This window comes from Diabrotica undecimpunctata, chromosome 6 (genome assembly GCF_040954645.1).
Source record: "Diabrotica undecimpunctata isolate CICGRU chromosome 6, icDiaUnde3, whole genome shotgun sequence".
NCBI lineage: Eukaryota > Metazoa > Arthropoda > Insecta > Coleoptera > Chrysomelidae > Diabrotica > Diabrotica undecimpunctata.
In genome coordinates this window covers 151,545,976-151,571,361 of record NC_092808.1, presented here as the reverse complement: position 1 = coordinate 151,571,361, position 25,386 = coordinate 151,545,976, and the positions used below count along the sequence as shown (strand labels likewise).

The 25,386-nt window shown below is 33.7% G+C and overlaps 1 protein-coding gene across 1 annotated transcript; it reads right to left on the bottom strand.

The window, feature by feature from the left end:
* Positions 1-3,535: 3,535 nt before the first annotated feature.
* On the bottom strand, positions 3,536-25,386 carry LOC140444122 (uncharacterized). Its single transcript, XM_072535793.1, has 4 exons — positions 25,273-25,386; positions 17,796-18,023; positions 14,641-14,813; positions 3,536-9,843 (listed from the first exon to the last, which is right to left on the bottom strand). Exons 1-4 carry the CDS (start codon positions 25,273-25,275, stop codon positions 9,492-9,494), a joined length of 756 nt encoding a protein of 251 aa, XP_072391894.1. The 5' UTR covers positions 25,276-25,386; the 3' UTR covers positions 3,536-9,491.

The window sequence follows — 25,386 nt, the reverse complement described above, 5'->3', positions numbered from 1 at the left end:
GAAGCACGATTGGAGAAATTCACTGCCAAACAAGTTTTCAACAAAATCCAAACAGGCCTGAATCCGAAAAAGTTCCCAGGGTTTTGTTTAATCACTGCAAGAATTTTAAAAGAACTTCTCAAGAAAGGAGTGCAAATTTAACACAGATTGTTAACGCAATCTTAAGAACTGGTTATTATTCTCTTGTGTGGAAAGTAGCTCAAATCATCTGAGTACCCAAACCAGGCAAGCCTGCAGAAGAAGTTAAGTCCTATAGACCTATTAGTCCACTTTCCATCAGATTTTTTAAAAACTACTACTGGACAGATTATAGCCAATTCTCCTGGAACAGCAACTAATACCCAACCGCCAGATTAGATTTAGACAGCAACATGCTTCTTCCTCTTTGAGTGCCTCTCCTATCGGAGATTAGATATCATTAGGGCGATTCTAATTTTATTTACTGCTGATTTTTCCTTGCATTATATTTTGTAGGAATGTGTACTTTTGTCCTCTTATTAGGTAGGCAAAGTATTCAAGTTTTCTCTTTTTTATATTCAGTATAACTTCTGGATCGTTATTTATTGTGCGTATTACCTCTTCATTTGTAATTTTATCCACCCAACTTATTTTTAATATACGGCGGTAGCACCACATCTCAAAGCTTTCAAGATTTCTAACATTCTTCTGTTTAAGAGTCCATGCCTCAACACCGTAAAGCAAAGTACTGAATAGATAGCATTTTAACATTCTAGTTCGTAGCTGAATACTAATCACGATTACAAAATAATTTTTTCATTTTTATAAAGGTACACCTGGCAATTTTAATACGTATTTTTATCTCGTGATTTTGGTCACCTGTTTCATTGATGAGGGTTCCCAAGTATTTGTATTCATTTACTTTTTCGAGTTGGGTATTGGATTCTTACTGAAGGTCATATATTTGTTTTTTTGACGTTCATCCTTATGCCGTACTTATTACATATCTCATTCATACTCTCAACTAGATGTTGTAGATCTTCCGCTGTTCTTGCCATTATTACAATATCGTCAGCATATCGAATGTTATTGATAACTTCTGCATTTCGTTTCTCCTCGTTTGCACGTGAGAGAGCTTCTTGCAACATGCTACCACTGGACAAGTTCACCGAATCTGCAATTTCATAAGCAAAGCCTTGGAAGAGAAAAATAGAGATCTGCAGCCTTTTTGGATATCTCGCAGGCTTTTGATTAAGTCTGGCACACTGGCCTGCTATACAAAATAAGACAAGTCCTTCCTATCAACTACTTTCTAATCCTCACTATTTTTCCGATCGTCATTTCTTTGTAAAAGTAAAGGATCAGTCCACTAGCGTATATCCAATTAAAGCTGGAGTACCCCAAGGTAGTGCAGTGGACCTATTTCCTACCTACTCTACACAGCAGATCTTCCTACAAGTCAAAATATTATCACAGCCACATATGCAGACGACACAGATATCATTGTAGCTCACTCAAACCCGAACATCGCCTCGCAACTGCTGCAGATCAATCTCGATAAAATAAAGACTTAGTTACAAACATGGCGAATTAACTACAACAAAAGAATGGTGTAAAATACCTTGGTATGTACTTGAGCCGCAGATTAACGTAGAAGAAACACATATTCATGAAAAGAAAACAGTTGAGTCTGAAACTCAGTAAAATGTACTGGCTAATAGGAAAAAGGTCACATCTGAATTTGTACAATGAAATTCTAGTATAGAAGTCAATAATAAAGCCAATATGGAGCTATGTAATCCAACTGAGAGGATCAATATCGACATCTTGAACAGATTCCTGGACATCACAAATGCACCCCGGTACATGCCCAACAAATTCATTAATTGCGAACTTCAAATGAAGACTGTCAAAGAAGAAATTGCCAGTTACTTCCAAAAATACAGACAGACGGCTGCAAAAGCACTCTAACAGGCTAGCGAAGAACCTTATGAGGTCCCAGGGAAACAGAAGGCTAAATGGCCACACTCAAATTGATCTGCCAACAAGATTTTAAATTTTTAATTTTCAAAAAATTTGTTAATTTATTTTACACATTTATTATTAGAGACTCACAAATACTTTTGTTACTAAAATTATGATTTAATAGGTTAAATAAGGTTAATATTGTTATTGGACAGTCTCCTGCAAGCCTCTTGTTATTTAATTAAACAATTTACTTATTCAAATCATGAATGTGTTGCTTGTGTGAGTCCATTTCAAAAGGTAAAAGAAATAATAAATTAGACTTACTCACAATCAATTTAATTTAACTAATCAGACGACCGGTTTCGCTTTCTACAATATGCAAAGCATCTTCAGGTCACGATACAAAGTTAAATAAATGCTGAAAATAATAAATTCATATTAGGGTGTTGTCTAATAAAGATAAAACAAAGATCTTCTTCTTTCAGTGCCTATTCGTTCCGAATATTGGCAATCATTCTGGCTATAATTATTTTATTGACTGATGCTTTAAATAGATTCGTTGTTGTTGTGGAGAACCATTTCCTCAGGTTCTTCAACCATGATATTCTCCTTCTCCCAATTCCTCGCTTTCCGAATACTTTACCCTGTAGGATTACCTTCAGTAATCTGTATTTAGTGCTGTTTCTCATTATATGTCCGAGATATTCCAACTTTCTCCTTTTAATGGTATACATCACCTCTCTTTCTTTGCCCACTCTTCGTAATACGGTCTCGTTGGTTATCTTGTCTGTCCATGATATCCTTAGAATTCGCCTGTATAGCCACATCTCGAAGGCTTCAGGTTTTTTCTCCATTGCTTCAGTTAGTGTCCAGGATTCAACTCCGTAATACAATATTGAGAAGATATAACATCGTAGGAGCCTTACTTTTATCTCCAGATTAAGATTGTGGCTTTTAAAGAGTTTGGCCATGTTATTGAATGCACTCCTAGCCTTCTCTATTCTACATTTTAACAAAGATAGGTGATATAAATTATATAAATTACAGTAATTATGCCAATATTACATGTCTGTAGTTTTTCAAAATGAATAAAATGTTTAAGCAGACAAGGTAAGACCCACAAATTGGTAAAATAGTCTATTAAACTGTAATGAATTAATAAATAAACAAATAAACATCAATTAATAGAGTACCGGCATGTAAGTAATGTTTTATTTATTTGTTTATTTATTAATTCATTACAGTTTAATAGACTATTTTACCAATTTGTGGGTCTTACCTTGTCAGCTTAAACATTTTATTCATTTTGAAAAACCACAGACATGTAATATTGGCATAATTACTGTAATTTATATAATTTATATCACCTATCTTTGTTTTATCTTTATTAGACAACACCCTAATATGGGTTTATTATTTTCAGCATTTATTTAACTTTGTATCGTGACCTGAAGATGCTTTGCATATTGTAGAAAGCGAAACCGGTCGTCTGATTAGTTAAATTAAATTGATTGTGAGTAAGTCTAATTTATTATTTCTTTTACCTTTTTAATTTACTTATTGTTATCATTATTACAGATTGTAAATAAATGAAATGTTAAAAAAAATTTTAATATTTTATATAATAAAATCAATAAATAATTAACAATTAGTTCTTATACAATAATACAACAAATTAAAAACACAAAACCTTACGCTTATGAGATCGGATGTATTTAAAGAGATAAATCAGTATTTGGGTACATATCAAATTTTAATACAGATACATTGGAAAAGGGAAAAGTTAATTTGCTGTTGTTGAGGTAGTTTTAGTTTTATTCTTCTAGACAGCATTTTTAAGCACTGTATTTATTAGTCTAGTATAGAAATGAAATATAATCAAACCTAAAACTGTTTAGTGTGAAGATAAAAATGGCATTTTTCTGTTTTAGCTTCAACTAAAACTATTTTCCATATGTTTCTGTTTTTAAAACTTGACATAGTTTCTGGATTAGCATTATACACTGACAATGATTGGACACTGTGGTCCAATCTTATTCGGTTACTACCACTGTGGTGGTAGTGACCAAATAAGATTATGTATTGACAATTTTTAAGCAATTAGACAATATCTGGCTGATATCTATTAAATAAACTAGTACATAAGTAAGCATACATCATAAGTAATATTATTCTAATAATATTTTCATGTAGCATTTCTATATTATCTAAACTTTACTGCAATTATAGACTTATTACCTTACTACCGGTACTATACAAAAATATTGAGAAACTTATAAAAACCCGACTTATGTGCTTTCTCGTTGAAAACAACGTTTTATCACAAAAACACTTCGGTTTGTTATCTAATAAATGTACCAGTGATGCTATATTTTCTGTACTACATGAGGTTTACCAAGCGCTAGACAATCTTTACACTGCCACTGTTTTTTGTGACTACTACAAAAATTTAGTTTTTTGATAAAAAAACTAAATTTCTACGGAATTCGAGGTATATCTTCGAATTGGATCCAATCTTACTTGAGAAGTAGGAAACAAGTAGTTACAGCAAGATTTACCCAGAGAACTAAAATTTAAAGACTTTTTCCTTGGAAAAATTTCCACTTTGGTCTTAAAAATACTCTGATCTATATGATTCAAATTTCAAAAGTTTTTTATCTTCGCAAAGAAACAATAGAAATTTGTGTGAATTTTGATGGAATCACACTGACAAATTATTTTGTGTAATTTATTTATAGATTCAAAAATTGTAGATTTAATAGGCATTTACCATGGTTATGAGAAACCAAAAGATGCAAATGAGTATTTGATTGATTTTTTAACAGAGGCTGTTGAACTTATAAATGTTGGTTTATATTTTTATTAAAGCTGATGATAACTTTTTTTATTAGATACCTAGGTTAAGCTAAAATAATTAAGCATGGATGATCAAGTTTGTGGAGTAGTTAGATTACTGTTACATGTTGGTTTATATTTTAGGTTAATGAGCTTTCCAAAATTGCTGAGGAGACCAATGACGAATTTTGTTAGGAGAAGCCTTAAGAAGCTGATCAGTAATAAAATTATAATATGATTAAAAAATATAGTTGGCTAGAGAAAAAGCAAAAAAAAGCATTTGAGGACACACATATAGCCAAGATTTTAAAAAGTTTGTAATATGTAAACGTAAATAAATTTAAGGTACATTTGAGAATTTACACTATCGCTTCATCGCTCATACAGGCGATGAAACTTATCGTTAACTGAGGTTGCTTCAAGAACTACAGATGAGATATAAATGAATATTTGTCGTATTAGACGTGGCCATATATTTTATGGATACAGTTATTTTTGTTTTTATGTGACGAAGTATAATTACTGCTTATTTGGTCATTAGACATAAAAAAAACCAGCATTTCTGTGTCGGGTTGACCTAAAGAAAGCGTTTGACAGAGTTATACTCAAAGATGTAATCCATCTTCTGTATAATAGAAAAGTTCCCCTAAGTATTATAAAAACTATGGAAAACATCTACCAAAACAACAAAATGAAAGTCAGAATAGATGGAAAACTTACAGACCCTATATAAATAGGCAGCGAAATAAGACAAGGGGATTCATGAGCCCCATGCTCTTCAATTTGATCATGGATGAAATCATCAAAACCGTTAACAAAGGAAGAGGATACAGAATGGGAAACAAAGAAATCAAAACACTCTGTTACGCAAACGACGCAATATTGATAGCCCAAGATGAAGATAGTCGGCAAAGACTGGTCCACAGATTTAACATAAGAGCAAACGAATTTAATATGACAATCTCATCTCAGAAAACTGAAACAATAGTAGTCAGCAAAGAACCAACCAGATGTAAAATAGAAATTGATGGCATCAGTATTGAACAAGTAATGGAAATAAAATACCTGGGAATTACACTATCTAGCTATGGAGACCTAGACAAAGAAGTGAGAGATCAAGTACAAAAAGCAAATAGACTTGCAGGATGCCTTAATAACACTATATGGCGAAACAGATACATTAACACTGAGCTGAAATCAAGAATTTATAAGGCCAGTGTGAGACCAATATTAACATATGCCTCAAAAATAAGACCCGACACAGCCACAACGCAAATTCTACTGGAAACGGCAGAGATGAGAGTACTGAGATGAATTACAGGAAATATGCTGGGAGATCGAAAGAGAAGTGAAGACATTAGAAGAAAATGTAATGTACAATGTCTAAATAAATGGACACAAAATAGAAAAAAAAAGAATGGAATAACCACATAAGCAGAATAGAGGAAACCTGTGTCATTAAAATAGCAAGAGATAAGTCACCAATTGGCAGAAAAAATATCGGACAACCACGCAAAAGATGGAGTGGCAACCTTCCATAGAGGTATTAATCCGCCAATGAACAATCAGAATTGCTTTTAAAGAGGAAGAAGAAGTATAAAAAGAAGAAGAAGAAGAAATAAATACATATTCTTCTATTTGAGGCGAGATTCATTAAGACTATGGCACCTTGCACCTGAAATTCACATGTTTAAATTCACGCTTTTGAATGATGATTTATCCACAATAAGTAATGTATAATTAACTTAATCTGAAATTAATTTGTTCAATTTGTGAATATACATTAATTTTCAAAAAAAATTAAGGCAATGGAAATGGACTATTGAAAATGATGTTGCCGGCATACTAGACTTGATAGGGTAAGGAACGTAGACATTAGGAGAGAAATGGAAATTGACCTAGACATAATAGATAATAGAAAAAATATGTAGAAGATGCAATGACCGCCAGAGAATTAGGATGCGAGAAACGGCGCTAGCTGTAGAAGACTCATCTACTATATAATATATAGTGTTCTTGTAAATTGTGTAGACTGTAGACCATATTCTTATTCTGGTAGGATAAATTTCATGAATCTGGATTCCCTTCTTACCAGAAGAGTTAACTTTGAATTAATCTTTATTTTTAAACTTGTTAATGAAATAATCCGATATCCTAAATTGCTTCAGCTAATTTGTTTTCATATTCCTCCCTGTTTACGGCGTCAGAATTCACATTTCCATCTTCGTCATCGTAGAACTAATTGTGGTTCAAATATAAGATTTGTTTAACTTACATATGTCCAAAAGATTGGAATATTGGAATATTTCATCTTTTTATTGATTTTTATATATAAACTGTTCTGAATAGTTAAACATCATTTTGTTTCAATTCTCAACAATACTAAATAAATCTCAAAAGCAGATAAACGATATGCAAAGAAATTATTTATTCTCTTGGAGTGAAAAACGTACAATGTAGAACTTACATTTAAAAATAAATTAGTATAGAAAAAAATAATTTTTAATAAAACTAATAATTAGTATTTCCTCCATTGGCCTGTGTGCATGCCTATAGGCGATTTGGTATGCTGCCGATTAACTGGTCGAGCTGGGCTTGCGGAATTCTTTCCCATTCTTTACGAGCAGCATCTTTCAGTTCTCGAAGTGTAATAGGGGGATTGTTTCGCTTCTTGATGCGTGTTTTGAGAATGTCCCAAGCATGTTCAATAACGTTCATGTCAGGGGAATTCGAGGGCCACTGTAATGTACATATTCCTTCTTCTTCCAGAGAATTTTGTGCTGCTGCTGTTCGATAAGGAGGTGCGTTGTCATGCATAAACACAAATTCATCACCTACCGCCCCTCGGAATAGACGTAGGACAGGATTTAAAACTTCCTCGATGTACACAGCACCAGTGACTCTTCTCTCCAGAACCAGCAGTGGCGTCCGTGTACCACTCATAATACCACCCCAAACCATAATACTGCCACCTTCAAATGGGACACGCGGTTGGGCTGTTTCTAGTCGGGCTTGTCGTCCTGGGGCCCTCCAAACCAGTGTTTTTCGCGAACCAGATACCAAGCCAATTTTTGACTCATTAGAGAACATCCCGTTATTCCAGTTAGGACCATGATGCACTATTTCTCTAGCCCATTGCAACCTTACTATTTTGTGTTGGTAGGTTAGTTTGGGAACACGTAGCGGTCTTCTACGATACAAATTTACCGCATTTAGTCTGCGTGTTATTGTTTGCCGTAAAATATTCAGTTCTTGAAGCCTAGAAATTTCTCTGGATATACCACTTGTAGATTCCAGACGATTTCTACGAGCTATCAATGTTATTTGCTGGTCTTGTGCTGCTGTTGTACATCGACTTCTACCACTTCTGGGACGATCCTTGACGTCATTTGTATCTTCGAATTTTTTTTATTTTCGATACAGCACTCTGAGTAACATCAGCAATATTCACGATATAACTTTGACTAAAGTCCTGTTGTAACAAAGCAATTACTCTGGATCTGTAAAAATGAGATATCACGTTTTTAAGCATTTTTAAAAGGCTCAATTCAAATTTAAACAAAGACTGAAATAATGTGTAAATACGCTAATCAGTTGAAACTGACCAAAATCATACAAAAATGATTCAAATTTTTTATCATTTTCATTTAAAAACGCTATAGAATAAATATCAACAACAGTTTTAAAACCACCATAGGCGTAGATATACTATTTGTACGTATTCCAAACTTTTGGACATGTGTGTATGTATCAATAGCGTTAGGTAGTATTTGAAGTACTGAAACACAAAATGCAAAAAGATACTTTGTATAAATAAATTTGTACTTGTATATTTCCATAATGTTGCATTTTTGTATAATTTTGACAGTGGATTTGTTTATTTATGGAAACAAATATAAATAAATAAATGTATAATATCTAATGTAGCATGTAGTAATATGTAATAATAAATTTAAATTCTTTAAACTGTTTTTTTATTTTCAAAAATACATTCCTAATATGAATAGGATGACGCCACTTTTAGTATTTCGTACTATGACATCTAATGGACATCCGAGGGGTATCCCAAAAGTCCGTCAGGTGAGTCCACCGGACGTCTTATAAATGTTCGATTAAGGACTAATTAACGTCTGCTTAGGACGATAAAAGGATATCCTTGGGACCAAAGCCGACGTTCCAGGGACGTCCTTAAAGTCCGGGAAGGACGTAATATGGACGTCCACTGGACGTTCATGTGCTATTAGGGCTATAATTAAATATCTGATGTTCCTATTAGTTCCGCTATTACTAGTCTATGTTTTGTGTTGAGTTTTGCTTCATTTATTACTTTTACTTTAACGGTTTTTCATGCAATTTACAAGTAGTCTAAAATATATTAGCATTTCTTCAAAAATTTAACCTTGAGCTTAATGCATTGTTAAAACCTGGACACAGCTGTTATATACCGGCGTCTTCTACATGTTACTTCATGTTTTTAGACTATTTTTTAGGTTTACATAAATCTTTATCATTATTATAATAGTTAATAAAAAATACCATAAGATAATAGTTTAAGAACCAAATTAGGAATCTTTCTACACGTAATTTTTTTAAAAGAATCCCTAGGTCTTACGTAATTCTTGAATTATTACTTTCTGATCATCCCTGGTAAATAGAATTGAAGACCGAAGACAATCTTTTACGATTTTACACAGAATAAAAACAACTATAGTCAAATAGATGATAGTGTTTCACTTTTCTTCAGTTATTTTCACATTCTCTTTCAAATCGTCCTCGTCTTTTTCCTTATTTTCTAATTTCACCCTTCCGTGTCGGAACTCCAGACATCTCCGGTGCGGTAAGTGATTATTGGGCGCAATCATTAAAAGATTGTTTCCGTTGCGGTCGCAAATAGGAAATTGGTGATTAGTCAGATTGTTGTGCCGACGAAGTCTTGCCCTAGTTCTGAGAGTGTGTAAACCGGGAATGAGTCGAGTGTGATTGGAAATGGCGACCACGTCTTCCGCTTTGACGCACACTTGGATGGAATTGTTGGAGTTATTGTGCTGCCATTCGAGGACGTTCGTAAGGAGACGAATATACCTGAAAGATAACGAAAATTAATTGTATAAACAAATTCTTTATCGAAAGTATTTTTGTGCAACTATTGTTTACGAGGACGACATGAAAAGTTCTCGAAAAAAAATGAAAAATTAGTTTTTATAAATAACAAGTGTATTTATACATAAACTTGTCATCAAGAGTTTGTATTAATCATGCTATCAATGGTTAAATAAATATATAAATTATATGCTCATGTAGGTATGTTCTGAATTTTTAGTTCAAGCTTTTTACAAAGATTATTTGATAATTCGTTACTATTAAGTATGCAACCAGTAATACATTATTTCAAGTTTAATTTGCACTGAATACAAAAACTAATTTGTAAACTTTACACTGTCATGCAAAAAAGAAGGAGGAAATATCACATGAAGTGGGTGGATGATCTGAAAAGATATAATATTCTGTATCGTCGAGAAATTTTCTTTTATAACTGCTGTTTTTATATTTGTTAATTCAATACGTTCACCGTACACTAGAAGTTTCATTTAGACAGCAGTATAAAAAGATGCAGTTATCTCACTTCTTACATTATTATCCATCCCCTTTACTGACACGTCCTGCCTAAGCGTCTCCCCAGGTCTTCTTGGTCTTCCTTTCCCATTCCTTCCAGGACACCGCAGATCAGCAATTCTTCGTATTGGGTGATTAATGCCTTGACGTTGAACATATCCAAACCATCTTAACCTATGTTATCTCAATTTGGCATAAATTGATGCCAACCCTGGACTACTCATAATATACTAACTCTTAACTTTATCCTTTTTGTCACTTCGCTCATCCATCTAATCTTAATTGTGACACATTTCGTTGTTAGTCTTTGTTTTTAACTGTCCAACATTTAGTTTCATACGTCATAGCTGATCTTATGGCAGTTTTATAGGATTTTCCCTTCAACTTTATTGAAATTTGTCTATCACACAATATACCACTCACTTCCTTCCAAACCCAATTCTAACAGTATGCGTCTTTATCTCCATTACTTTATAATACCGATTTTAGGTTCTTAAAACTATTACTTTTCACAACAATCACTTCACCATCCATACCTACTGGTATTCCCCTGGAATAGTTCTCACCCAAATATCCCAACGAAAGCTTATTTTGATTTCGGAACATTTTACCTTAGCAGATGCCATCATTTCAGTATAATTTTTATTACATTGGAGAAAGCATTTTTGTTATTATGGCCTAAAATGATTTTTGAATGTTTGGTGCGTGAATGCCTTTTCTATCAGCAGCATGTCCCCAACTAGAAGATGAAGTGAATAAAATGAGTTTATGAACTAAACATTATGGTTAAATGGGAGTAGAATTGTGCAGTTGAACCATCATATGGTTAACAACAACTATTCCTAATGTTATCGAAATCATCAAATAACTCACAAATCAACAGTTTAATAATTTGTAAAACTGTAAATGCAATATCTACTCTCTGTTTGCAAATCTTAATGTAACAGAATTTCATGAAATCGTTACATAAAAATAAATTCACAGCTAATTAAAAACAAAATAACTAAAACAGTTGACAGTCGTTGTCAATGTTCTCATGGAAGAGAACCAACTACACAAAAGGATAAAAATTTAATCATTAATTAATTTAATTCCTTACACCAAAAATATTCCCGACAGGAAAGGCAGCCGGATTAAATATTAAGCAGCAGACTGATCCAGTCAACTAACAATCATATCCAATGCCAGGGATGCAAACATCATACATACTTCTAAAACAGCCAAATCCAATATCGGTACATATGTCACAGTACCATCAAAACTACGTACAACCCTTCTCTAACACTTCTGCTAATCAATTTAACCTTCAGTCACAACCACCTGCACAGGCTCAAGTTAATACAAATCCAGCACCCTTCTACACTTATTCAAATCAAATACAACATCGTCAGTATACTGTCGAAGACCCAAATTACTCTCTACAGCAGTCATCTCTACAGCGAAGAAATCATGAAAAGTCATTCAAATGAACATTTTTCCAAAAAAAAGAAAGAAACCACAAATAAACAGACCTACTGAGCAAAATACACAAATCACAACAAGCAACAGATTCCAAGTACTAGAAGAACAAGAGACCAAACTATCAACAACAATACTGAAAACCAAACATCAACTACTCTATTAAAACATCAAAGGCCAAGTTCAATCTATGTCTACGGAGTTACCGACTAAATGGCAATGATTAACTCACTGACAGCGGTTATCTACGCTGAAATTAACTATACAAACATTCCCAGATAGTGTAGTAAAAATAAATGCCTTAGGTCCAGAAACATACAGGAATCTGGTAAGCTCTATGTAAGAGAATAAAATTGTATTCCACAGCTACCAACTTCAACAGGATAGAGCATATAGAATTATAATAAGAGGACTTATCCTGAAGTCCTATATTTACGAACGGTCGTTCCAAGTAAAAATCAACAATGATTTCTCAGCCTATCACTCAATCCAACCCTCAGGGAAGTGTCCTCGGTCTCTTCCTGTACCTAATCTTTACAGCTGACATAATTATTACAAATGACGTCACAGTGGTGACTTTTTCGATGATACAGCCGATTTAGTTTTTGTTTCAAACAAAGACCCAAATATGGCATCTGAAAAGCTTAAAAATTTCTTGCATACATTAGAGAATTGGTTGATGGTTGACAAAATGAAAAATTAAAGTCAATAACAAATGATCAGCTCAGATCACATTTACAACAAGAAGACACACTTGTTCACAAGTTAGTCTAAACAATACCTTCATTCCTGCTAGAGACGTTGTAAATATCTTGGGTTGCATTTGGACTGAAAGCTCATCTGGAAGCAACACAATATCGCCAAAAAAACTCAGCTCAATAAAAAATTAAAACATGAATTGGTTACTTGGCAGAAAGTCACAACTGTCATTGCAGAACGAAATAATGCTTTAGGAGATCATACTAAAACCAATATGGACTTACGGCGTAGAACTCTGAGGCTGTAGCAATCCTTCAAACACAAAAACAAGGCCAAAATTTTTAATTCAACTCACCGCAGCCAAATTATCAGTAAATTATATTAGCAATCAAGGGAGGAACGAAGACTGAAGAGGACTTGGCCAGAAGACCTGTTTACATAGGTGAAAATGGAGACGTCACTGGACGGTACCTAAATCAAGTCAGTATTGTCATCCCATTTACTAATTACTCAATGTGTTTATGAGTAGATTGTAAATATGCATTTAAAAATAAATAAAATGGGAGTAGAAACGTCCCTCCTTCAAAAATAAAATAAAGAGTTCAGGTTTGATAGTTTAAGGTTCGATTTATGTTCCCATCCCTCCTTCAATTCTTTGATTTGATATTTTTGTACTCTGAGCATTTCCAAATTCTTTAATATTCATAATAAAATGGGCTATATAAAATACATTATATAAAAAAATACTATTTTTATATATTCAAATATTTTATTTCTACATTTTACGTACAAAAATGACAAAATTTTCAAATGAGAGGAAAATATTTCAAATTTAATTTATTTGTGTTCCATTCCTCGATAAATTGTAAATTTTATTCTCCAAAACAACTTCAAATACTAGCCTAATTAATGTATATGTATATAAAAACTAGTAAATACTACATGGTCACAAAAAAGCATCACGATAACACCCAAAACAATTAGAATAGGAGGTATAACAGCTTTATTATCGATAGGTGATTTGTTTGAGAGAAAAATTGGGCGTGTTTATAACAAGTAGTATTGCAAGCTAATACATTAATTGGTTAGTGGTAAGTGGATGATACACCACAAGTTTACTTTCAGTCCAATATCTTAACATTCCCACATTTATAGGTGATTTATATTTAGTCCAGTTTTTGGGTATTGTCAATTTCAATTTTATTAAAGAATCTATAAAAATGACAATAACATAAAATCATAATCCTAAACAATAAAGTTATAATGACATTCGTCTACTAGGCCAATTCAGTTAGTTTTTTACTCGACACAACTATGTCGATGGGTTTAATAATTGAAATGTGTAGTATGAGATATTATAAAAAGACGTTCATCTAAGGAATCATAAATTTTTTAGTGAAACTATTTTTGAATTATCAAAACGTCAAACTCATATTTTGCTTATAACTTTTTTTTAACTAAGCGATTTTGTTGTTCATTTTGCAATAACTTTTTTGTTTATCATCCAATTTTAATTTAGCATATCTCATGTTCTGTATGTTTTTTTCTGAAAAGTTGTCTGCGAAAAAACATTTAAGTTATAAGAAAAATATTGAGTTTGAGGTTTCGGGTATATATTTGCTTTTTTATATTTTTAAATCCATAGCCTGTAGAATAAAAATAAAATTCAAGATCTCTAATACTATAATAAAATTAAAAGATTTTCAAAAGAAGATATTTGAAACAAAATTAATTTTCCTTTCGCTCTTGCTTTTGGATCAGATGCATTTTCAATGCAGTTTTTAATCCATTCTATTGTAGGTTCAGACAATACCTAAAAATACCCAAAATTTTTAGCCACTGGGTATGTGGTTTGTGGACCCAGTGCCCACTTTTTCTCCTCCTTTCCGTCTCATTGCAGTGCCCCTTACAGTAACTGATCTATTGAGAGCTGGAGTGAATAGATTAAAATGGGTTAACGTGCTTATTAACACCATAAGAAAATAGGCACGTTTAGGAGGAGATAAAAAATATTTATGTGAATTGTCAGCGTATTCCTTAGCGACAAGATATGGCCATCTAATTATCCTTATAACAAAATAAAGTATTAAATTTTTAATGAACATTTACCTTATCGCCATGCGAAGAATCTCATTTTTCGACAGCTTTTTATCTGGAGGATGAGTTGGTACCAACTTTCTCAGTTCCGCAAAGGCACCGCTAACATTTTGTTGTCTCCATCGCTCTCTGCTATTTGTAAATATTTTTTTGACTACTCCTTTCACTGGCACTTCTAACGACACCTGAAGACGAAATATTATGGTAAGAAGCGGATCAATTAATATAAATTTTCACCAGCAGCGTTGTTTTAAATGATGCGGTATTTTCCGAGTCTATGGGCACAGTCTGGAATTATTTCTTTCTGGCGTTTTGTCTACGATTATAGCAAGCATTATCAAAGACGATACGCTAGTGGTTAAAGTTTTCTTGCTATAATAGAAAGCTGATTGTTAACAATTACTGATATATGTAGTACATAAAAAGGGTAGTCAAATCAGTGTCAAAATTAAATGGCCAAAACATTGCGCATTTCTGATTTATATTTTTTATTTACTTGTACAATTGTATTTTATTATAACTATAAATTTAAGCTATAATGCAGTGAAAAAAATAGGGAAGGCTAAATGAGATTGGGCCGGACATGTTGCCAGATTGACGGATGATAGATCGACCAGAAGAATTCTTGAATGGGGACCAAGACAAGAGGCATATCGAAACACAGGACGATCACCGAATAGATGGATGGATGATATAAAGCGAATCACCACATATTTGAATGGGGACCATGACAAGAGGCATATCGAAACAGAGGACGACCACCGACTAGATGGATGGATGATATAAAGCGAATCACCACATATTTGAATGGGGACCAAGACAAGAAGCATATCGAAACAGAGGACGACCACCGACTAGCTGGATGGATGATATAAAGCGAATCACCATATATTTTACTACACCAAATATAAGCTAGTTGATGATAAAATTAAGATCGACCCATTCAATAACAGAAATCATGTTTATATAGGCGCATAAAAGATGTTATCGAGCTTTCTAGCAGTTCGATGACCAGGATCTTAGAACAGGATCCTATAACATTTACAAGACACGACTTGAGGAAAATAATACCATACATAAAAGAATGATCGGAAAACTTAAAAGGACAGGAAATAAATTCAACATTTCAGCATTTTAAAGAACAAAGAGTTGTATTTATAAAATACCTTATGAATGCGAAAATTTCTATTTAGGTGAAACATCAAGACCAATAAATGTTAAAATAACTGAACATCAATCAATCAATAAAAAAATAGAGTGCAATGAAAAGATTCATGTGTAGTCCTAAAAGAAACAGATGGTAAAAGGAAAACGATCAAAGAAGCTGCTCTTATATTGTTAAATGAAACCAATTGCAGATGAAACAAATTCCTCAGCAGAATGCCTTGGGAACGCTACCACGAGAGACATAAAAACGTATATGATGAATCAAATTTTTGTGCAAGTTGAAAAAGGAGTAGAAATTCTTTTCAAACATAATTAAAGCGATTTAAAAAATGATGTTACAACGTGTAAAACTTTAACTTGAAACAGAAGAGACCAATTGGTGATATCTCGACTAAGAATTGGACACACGATACCTATTTACTTAGATATTTATTTTCTAAAAGTGACCTAAAAGTTCTAAAACCATTTTTAATTGTATATTTTTATTTTGCTAATATTTGGATTGAATGTAATATACCTCATAATATACTTAGAGTTCAAACTAAGTTTATTGAGCCAATAAAAAGGAATTATAACTTATTTGTTATCAAAGGTAAAATAATCCTTATATTACCTGTGTTCGATGGATTCAAAAGATTTTCTAGTTGTCTTTTATCGGGATAGAGAAGAAAAGGATAATAATACAAATATATTATATTACAAAGATTTACGTTTCTTTATTTTATATGAACGAATAAAACAATTATTAAATTCTGTCGTTATCTTATCAATCAGCATACAAGAAAATAAATCAAATTTTATGATAATAAGATTATAAAGCTACATACATTTATATTACGTGAAAAACCAATTTTACTTAAAATTTTCTTTACTTAAAAAAAAGAAACCACAAAACTTTAAACTTTTGATTAGCCTAACAAAACCTCAGTTCTTAAATTTTAATGCTAATGACCATGATGTCGAAACGATCCTTCACAGATATAAAATTTAATGGTACAAACACTTACAGTTTATTTTCTTCTTGAGTTGTATGTTAGAACATACCCAGAAAAGTCCAGTCTCCTCAAAGATGTGATCTCCCCTCTTTGTCACCTCGGCTCCTTCTTTACGTCTCTGCAAACCTCCTTCAGACTACACAAAAAACACCTGATTCACTTCTCCAAACTCCGCTACTTATTTATGACACTAGGACCTCCTTTTGTCAACTTGATGCCGTAAGAATATTTTCACATATCCTTTATGAAATGCTCACGGTAGATACAAAGACCTCTTTTAATCTACTTATTATCTCCTTCTTCAAACTATTCACTTCTTTTCGTTACGCCGGTATCCAAACTCACGAACTAAACCCTATCTTGAGACACACGACTGTTTCCTTTCGATGACCAAAATATGACTGACTTCTCCTGTCTCATCATCGACTCCCAAATTCCCATTTAAAAACGACCGTTTACTATGATATTGGAGAAGCCTAATTTCGGTTTCAGAGAAAACTAAATTGCTTACTTTAAAATTGGTTTTTTTCAATACATCATTTATACATATTTCAAAAGATTAGAATATGGTCATTTAATACTCGACTCTACAAACAATGAAGAGATTCATTTACAGGTAAAATGTCTTCTAATTCTAAACAAAGGTTTTTTGATAATTTTGTTTGCAACGGAAACAGGTCGTTTGCCAAACAAATTTCTATTCTTATCGTCACTAAATCTTATCTTAAATTAATATATACCTTTTTGTTTATGATTTCTTAAAATTTTATTTCGATGGATTTTTTTTTTATTTATTTTTCTTTGGTTGGAAAAGAAAAAGTATGACAATACATACATACATTAATATACCTGATACAGTGTATTATTTTATACACAAAGAAATAGTTTGTAAAATCTTGTTTTGTATACTGTAATCTTCGCTAATAACCTTTAATAATTTGCTGCTGCTTCTCTCCATGCCGCTAGATAATTTATTATTTTACATAAATAAGATTTTGAACTTACGGGAACAAGCTGATGTGCCTGGTGCCTTTCTATCCGCTTTTCATCATCGCTATCAATTATGGAGAACTCATCGGAAAAATCGTCGTCTTCGGAAAGCGAGTCTTGATCGTGATTTTGATGTGATTTGGTACCATTCGGCGAAGAAGATGTGCTAACGTCTGTATTTTCCCCGTCCATGCTCCAGTCCAACTCCGTCGGACTGGATATATTCGGATGAGTTAACATTGGCTAGAAAATATATTTGTTATTATACTTACGATACTAATTTGTTGTTTTTAAAATTTTATAAGAGAAGCAAGAAGAGAACGTAGAAAAGAAATAAGACTATGGAAATAACCATAGAAAATATGTAAAGAAGCATGAAAAGCACAACGAACACTTCCTTTTCAATTACGTGATGTTAATTGGGCATTATTATGAAAAAAAAAATAGAAAATTTGACAGTATTTAACATAATTTTATAAGCATAATTTGACAACTACAAAATACTATATAACACAAAAGGAACTTACAATATGAATAAAATTAGGCAAAAATTATAACGTAATGAAGACAGGTGACATAGAAACTCACGGAAACCACACAATAATAATGAAAAAGTATATAAATAAAGAACCAGAATAGTATATAAAGAATGTATTACAAGTTGCAACAATTTTAAATAACTGTATAAATATTTTAGATCTTCTATGTCTTTTAAAGGGTTCATTTCATTATTAAAAACAAGGATGAAATCTTTGTTGGAAGAAATATGCGGTCGATAACATTCTTGCAGATACATTCTCTAATGTTTTTCTTATTGAACCATGTCATAATTGGTTCGCCAAAATCAAACATTTACGAGTTATTCTAAAAATTAATCATTATCGATGATTTTTCACCTGATCTCATTAAGCACCATATACATATACATATACAAGGACTAATCTGCAAACTAATCCGTGCCATCCCGTGTCAAAAGATAACTAGACTCATTGATAGCATGCTCACCGACAGACCTTTCCAAGTCACAATGGGCAACTCAAAAAATGTCCAAATGAAGCTCAGCAATGGACTGCCACAGGGATCTGTTTTGGCACCCTTACTGTTTAATTTATACATCGCGGACCTACCTAGGACAAATTCGCAGAAATTTGGCTACGCTGACGACTGGGCCATTGCAGCAAGACATAATAACATGGCAGTTACAGAAACAATACTAACGGATGACCTTGCCATTATGGGAGAATACTTTCGCAAATGGAGGCTACGGCCTAATGCGACGAAGACCGAAGGGTGCTGTTTCCATCTAAATAATGCCCAAGCCAACAAAAAACTGTCCGTTCACTTTGAAGACAGACTACTAACTCATAACTCAACACCAAAATATCTTGGAGTGACTCTTAACAGAACTTTAAGTTTTAAAGAACACCTACAAAGAACGGCAGCAAAACTGAAAACGCGAAATAATATAATCCAAAAGCTATGTGGTACCACATGGGGGTCCTCAGCCTCCGTACTCAGATCATCTGCTATCGGACTTGTATACTCGACAGCTGAATATGCTTCCCCATTATGGCTCAATAGCAAACACACGAAGATTATTGACACCCAATTAAACCAGACAATGTGAATGATTTCAGGTACAATTAGACCAACACCCAACTATTGGCTTCCCATCCTGAGTTACATTCTACCGCCGAAACTACGAAGAAGTCACTCCCTTCTCAGAAAATATCGAAAAATCCAGTCTAACCATCAACTACCCATCCACCATGATAGGCGTGATATCGAAATGAACAGACTGCGCTCCAGATATCCTGTCATGTTAAGGGCCACCTCCTTACATCAGGAACATTTCGACCTCACCAACGCTTGGAGAAGACAATGGGGGCGCGACTCACCACAGAAAGCACAGCAAATGGCCTGTATCGATCAGAAACCGCCAGGCTTTGAACTGACCCGGAGTACATGGACAACGCTAAACAGAATAAGAATAAGAAGCGGTAGATGTGCTGACAGCTTACATAATTGAGGAAAAGCCCTTACTCCGGAGTGTGACTGTGGTGCGCAACGACAGACCGTCCGTCACATTGTTGAAGAATGCCCCCGAAGGCGGTTCCCTGGAGTTTTTGACTGAATGCGACTGAATGCGAGTTCCTGAATGCGACCGAAAATGTTTTAGACTATATTAATGCATTAGATGTTCGTTTGTAATACTCCATGTAATGTTTTATATTGCTTTTTAAATATGTGTTCTTATTGTATGCCATACGATAAATAAATAAATAAATATACATAAACAAATTAAATAAACCGCACATCTCCAGGGCTCGATAAAATTTTAACATTATTCTTAAAAAAATGGTCTGATGTTCTCGCTTTTCCACTATTATTAAAAATGCCTCTTTAATTTAATGCACACACTTTGACTCGAATAAAAGTTCTTCGATGGTAATAACTTAGATCCCAATAATTACATACCATTCAGCTTTACATATTATAGTAAATGGTGATTTTTTGGAGGTATAGAAATGTAAGTTGGTAACACTTTTTAACTGTCGGCCATTTTGGCAGCTGTCAAGTGATTTATGTTAAGTTAGGTTTATCTTGAAGAAATTTTTTTAGTTTAAAAAGATGAAGATGAAGTTTAAAAAGAAGAAGAAAGTTAGCTTGGGCAGCATTCGGTAAACTGAACTATATACTCAGAAATCAACAAATTCAATTACATCTTAGATCTAAAGTTTTTGATGCATGCATTATTCCGATATTAACTTATGCGGCACAAACATGGATAATCACAAAAAAGAATATGAATATACTTAGAGTCACTCAACACGCGATAGAAAGAGCAATGGTAGGTATATCACTTAAGGACAAGAAAACAAACACATGGATAAGACAGAAAACCAAAGTCACCGATGTGGTGCAAAAATCATTAAAGTTGAAATGGGAATACGCTGGACATGTAGCTAGGAGCGATCTAAACAAATGGCACAGATCAATTTTAACCTGGAGACCATACCAACACAAAAGACCCAGAGGCAGACCTTCTATGAGATGGACAGATGATCTGAAAAGGACTGCAGGGAAAAATTGGCTACAAGTAGCGTACAATAAAAAACAATGGAAAGGAAGACTTGAAGAGGCTTATGTTCAGATGTGGACGTGAATGGCTAGACGAAGAAGAAGAAGAAAGAAGGTTTATCTTAACTCCAAATAGGGCAGTTTCGTTTGTTTGTTGACCTAGCTATTTAACCAAAAAAGAGCTTAATCGGTAAACAATATCCGTTTATAAAAAAAAAAAGGAATCAACGGCAATCTCGTTTTGGACCTACTCACCGAATCTACAAATCTATGCCTTGCTAGTTAATCTATGTGCTATGAAGGTACATCACCTTCAATTTTTGTGTGATTGAATGAGTTGGATTTTGTTAAGCACGCAAAGTAAGATCCTTCCGCAAAATCTTCCATAAAGTGGATGGACACGTATCCAACTGTTGTGCACGATAGCAGATAGACTGATTAGGGTTTTTCTGTATGCTAAGCTCTACAGCAGCAACAACTATACGCACTGTATGAAATGTGTGTGTATGCATATTAGCATTTAGTGTAAACGTGGTGCAAAAACGTTCCATGGTTAATCGAATTACTTGCTCTAATGCACTATTATGTTGACCATAAAATGGACGTGATACGTATTTCGAACAGAACCACAATTTTCAAAATAAATTTGTACTATTTGGAAGCGATGTTCGGGCGTCAAGTTTATTTTACAATCTATTATGTAGGTCATTGTTTCATAAACATTTTCTTCGTTGTCATTAAATTTAAGGGTCTAATAAATAGCAGTCAATAATAGCAGTGTGTGTAGAATAACTAAAATAAACGTTTAATTTTTTGCAAGGGCTTATTTAAGACTATCCTGTTCCCACTACCAGGAATACGAGTGCATCTATTCTTAGGAACTACTGTATTGCGGTAATCTTCTTAGCCGTAAAATATTTGCTTTTAACTCCTGGAGATATTCACCTAATTTCTGATGCATAGACCTAAGTGCGTAAAAAGCAAGGTCAATATTTATTACTGCGGTCAAGTTTATTCTTGCTGAAATTAAAATGCCAACATGCAACGGGACGCCTACGAAGGGAGAGCCTACCAGTGCATAAAACTCAATATTGCGGATGTGATGGCATTTTACAAAGCTTTTCATAAAAATTAAGAGAAAGTTAAACAAGAAACCTCTATACTGCAATTCCTAGAGTTAAATCTTGTTCGCAGACGTTGCCCAAAAACTGGAGTCAAAAGTGTTTCATAAAAGGTCCAGATGGCAAGTTACCCATTTGCCAAAAGACTTTCCCTAATGCCTTGAGCATCACAAGAGGCCGACTCCGATCTATAATGAACAATTTTAGAAGGGAAAGTTTTCTTCCATGTGAGAAAAGGGGAGGAGGCAAACGAACGCATTTATATAAAGAGAAACTGAGGAGCGTGGTCGAATTTACTAAAAGTATAAAATGCGTGGAGTGTCATTACTGTAGGAGTCGAAGTCAACGCAAGTATGCATCAGGTGATCTGAGTATTCATAAACTTTGGAAAATTTACAATGCTCATGCCAAACCAGAGACACAGGTAAAAGAAGATATTTTCGAATGATATTTAATAGAAAATTCAACATTTCATTTAAGGCGCCACAGACGGGCATGTATTCGACATGTTTTTCACTCACTGAAAAAATCTCAAAGGAACGACACCATCGGTGAAGCAATCCCTCATGACCGCTAAAAGAATTTCCAAGCTTAGATCGAAAGCCTTTTTTGCATTATTGAAAGAATCTAAGCCTGAATTATTGACTTTATCCTTCGACTTGACAGAGTAAAACATGACAAATTAATGACTCTAATGCAAGAAATTTGAATTATCAGCAAAGATCTTAGAATTATCAGAAACATTTACTATAATCAAACGGCCAAAATCAAAATAGAAGACCAGTTAACTGATAAAATTGCAATAGAACGTGGAGTACGACAGGGCTGTATTTTGTTTCCATTGTTGTTCAATATTTACGGTTGTGCGAAAGGAATACTAATAAACGGTGAATGGTTGAATAACATTAGATATGCAGATGACACTATAGTTTATGCCGATAATCTGAATGACTTACAGATATTAACAAATCGCATAACAGAAGTCAGCAACAGATACGGACTAGCTCTTAACATAAAGAAAACCAAATTTATGACAATTAGTAAAAAACAAATACTAAATGCTCAACTTACAATCAACCAACAGAATATCAAAAGAGTCGAGCAATATACATATCTAGGCACCAATTTAAATAGCCAATGGACCACTCAACAGAAATTAAACACCGAATAATAAAAGCAAAAGCAGCATTCGTTAGAATGAGAACCATTTTCAACAGTCGAGACATATCATTAAAAACAAAATGCTGTCTATTGAACTGCTACATATTCACAGTTCTGCTCTACGGAATGGAAGCGTGGACACTGACTGTTGCATCTGTGAATCGTCTCGAAGCTTTTGAAATGTGGTGTTATAGGCGCATCTTACGTATATCCTGGGTTGACAGAGTTACTAATGTGGAGGTCCTGCGTAGAATGGGGAAAGAATGTGAAATTCTCATGACCGTCAAAACTAAAAAGTTGGAATATCTAGGACATGTAATGAGAAATCAAGAACGTTACGGCCTTCTCCAGCTGATTCTCCAAGGGAAGGTAAATTGAAAGAGAGGACCGGGAAGAAGACGCATTTCCTGGCTTCAAAATTTACGAAAGTGGTATAACACGACTACCACTGAACTGTTCCGCGCTGCAATAAACAAAGTAAAGATAGCCGTGATGATCGCCAACATCCGGAACGGATAGGCACTTTAAGAAGAAGATCCTTTGACTAAAGTCCCGGATCAAGCAGCAGACAGCTATATGTACATAACTTGACAAATGTCGTGGGATATTTTACAGCCGATTAACGAAGGAAAATTGTTTTAGCTATGGATAGTCAAAGGATGAGTATGGCAAGGGCTCTAATCAAGTGGCTTCGGTAATCACAGGCTTCCGGAGGAGGCCAGAATAAGAACCAAATAATTTTATCCATGAATGAAGTACAACTTTGCAGTGCCATGATATGGATTTCAAGTTCTACGGATTGGAAAACCGAAACATTGTCTACAGTCAAAGCACTGCATAGTTGGCACTTTCAGATATCGAAAATAAAAAGGATTTGTTTGGCAAGATCAAGAAAACAAAATAAAAAGCATCGAATTTTTTAGAAGTATTTAAAAAAAAAGGAAGAAAGACCATTAACATTGATCCACATGAAATAGGAGTCGGGAACTTGGCCAACATTCTTCTTTTTCTTTCAGTGCCTATTCGTTCCGAATATTGGCAATCATTCTGGCTATAATTATTTTATTGACTGATGATTTAAATAGATTCGTTGTTGTTGTGGAGAACCATTTCCTCAGGTTCTTCAACCATGATATTCTCCTTCTCCCAATTCCTCGCTTTCCGAATACTTTACCCTGTAGGATTACCTTCAGTAATCTGTATTTAGTGTTGTTTCTCATTATATGTCCGAGATATTCCAACTTTCTCCTTTTAATGGTATACATCACCTCTCTTTCTTTGCCCACTCTTCGTAATACGGTCTCGTTGGTTATCTTGTCTGTCCATGATATCCTTAGAATTCGCCTGTATAGCCACATCTCGAAGGCTTCAAGTTTTTTCTCCATTGCTTCAGTTAGTGTCCAGGATTCAACTCCGTAATACAATATTGAGAAGATATAACATCGTAGGAGCCTTACTTTTATCTCCAGATTAAGATTGTGGCTTTTAAAGAGTTTGGCCATGTTATTGAATGCACGCCTTCTCTATTCTATTAGCAAAGAGAAATTGAAGGACGTAAGCTACTGGAAAATGACGACGGCGAAGAATGGCAAAATGATCCGAAACTGGCTTATTTCAAAAACGTCCTACATTACGAAAATGTTCCAAGCATCCCTGAAGAAGACGACGTTTATCGCGAACTACTTGATAATGACAACGACGAAGAAGTCTTAAGAGTATAGAATTTTGGTATTAATAATTATTTTAATATATTAAGTACTGTTATCATAAACATTTGTATTTTTACTACAAAATAACCAATATCCTGGTCTGTTCATTTCAAAATAGCCAATATCCACTTGTTAGTTACAAGTAGCCAATCTCCAAATATGTTTCTTTAATTATAAGAGTATTTTAATAACAACCAAGAAACTAGAATGAAAAACTAATTTTGAGCGATCAAACTTAATGATTGTGATATGAAGTAATATATTCAAGGTAACAAATTACGATTTACGGCAATTTTGCCAGGGTGGAGATTGGTTGTTTTGCAAATAGAGGTCTTATTTAAGAATTCTATAGTTTCAACTTCTAAAATACTTTTGAAGAGTAATAAATAGTTAATTTTATATACAATTTTGAAAACTTACCATTTGAATATTAGTAACCTTTATGTTACTGTTCACCTTTAACAAAAATTTTTTCAATAACTACACATACACATAGATACTATAACTAACACCCACTACAAAGCAACTGGCAGA

What these genes read in the sequence shown, in the direction of transcription:
- LOC140444122 (XM_072535793.1), bottom strand. An exon ending in AGGCACATCAGCTTGTTCCC is followed by an intron (nt 14,814 to 17,795) that starts GTAAGTTCAAAA and finishes TTTCGTCTTCAG; the next exon opens with GTGTCGTTAGAAGTGCCAGT. An exon ending in ATTCTTCGCATGGCGATAAG is followed by an intron (nt 9,844 to 14,640) that starts GTAAATGTTCAT and finishes GTTATCTTTCAG; the next exon opens with GTATATTCGTCTCCTTACGA.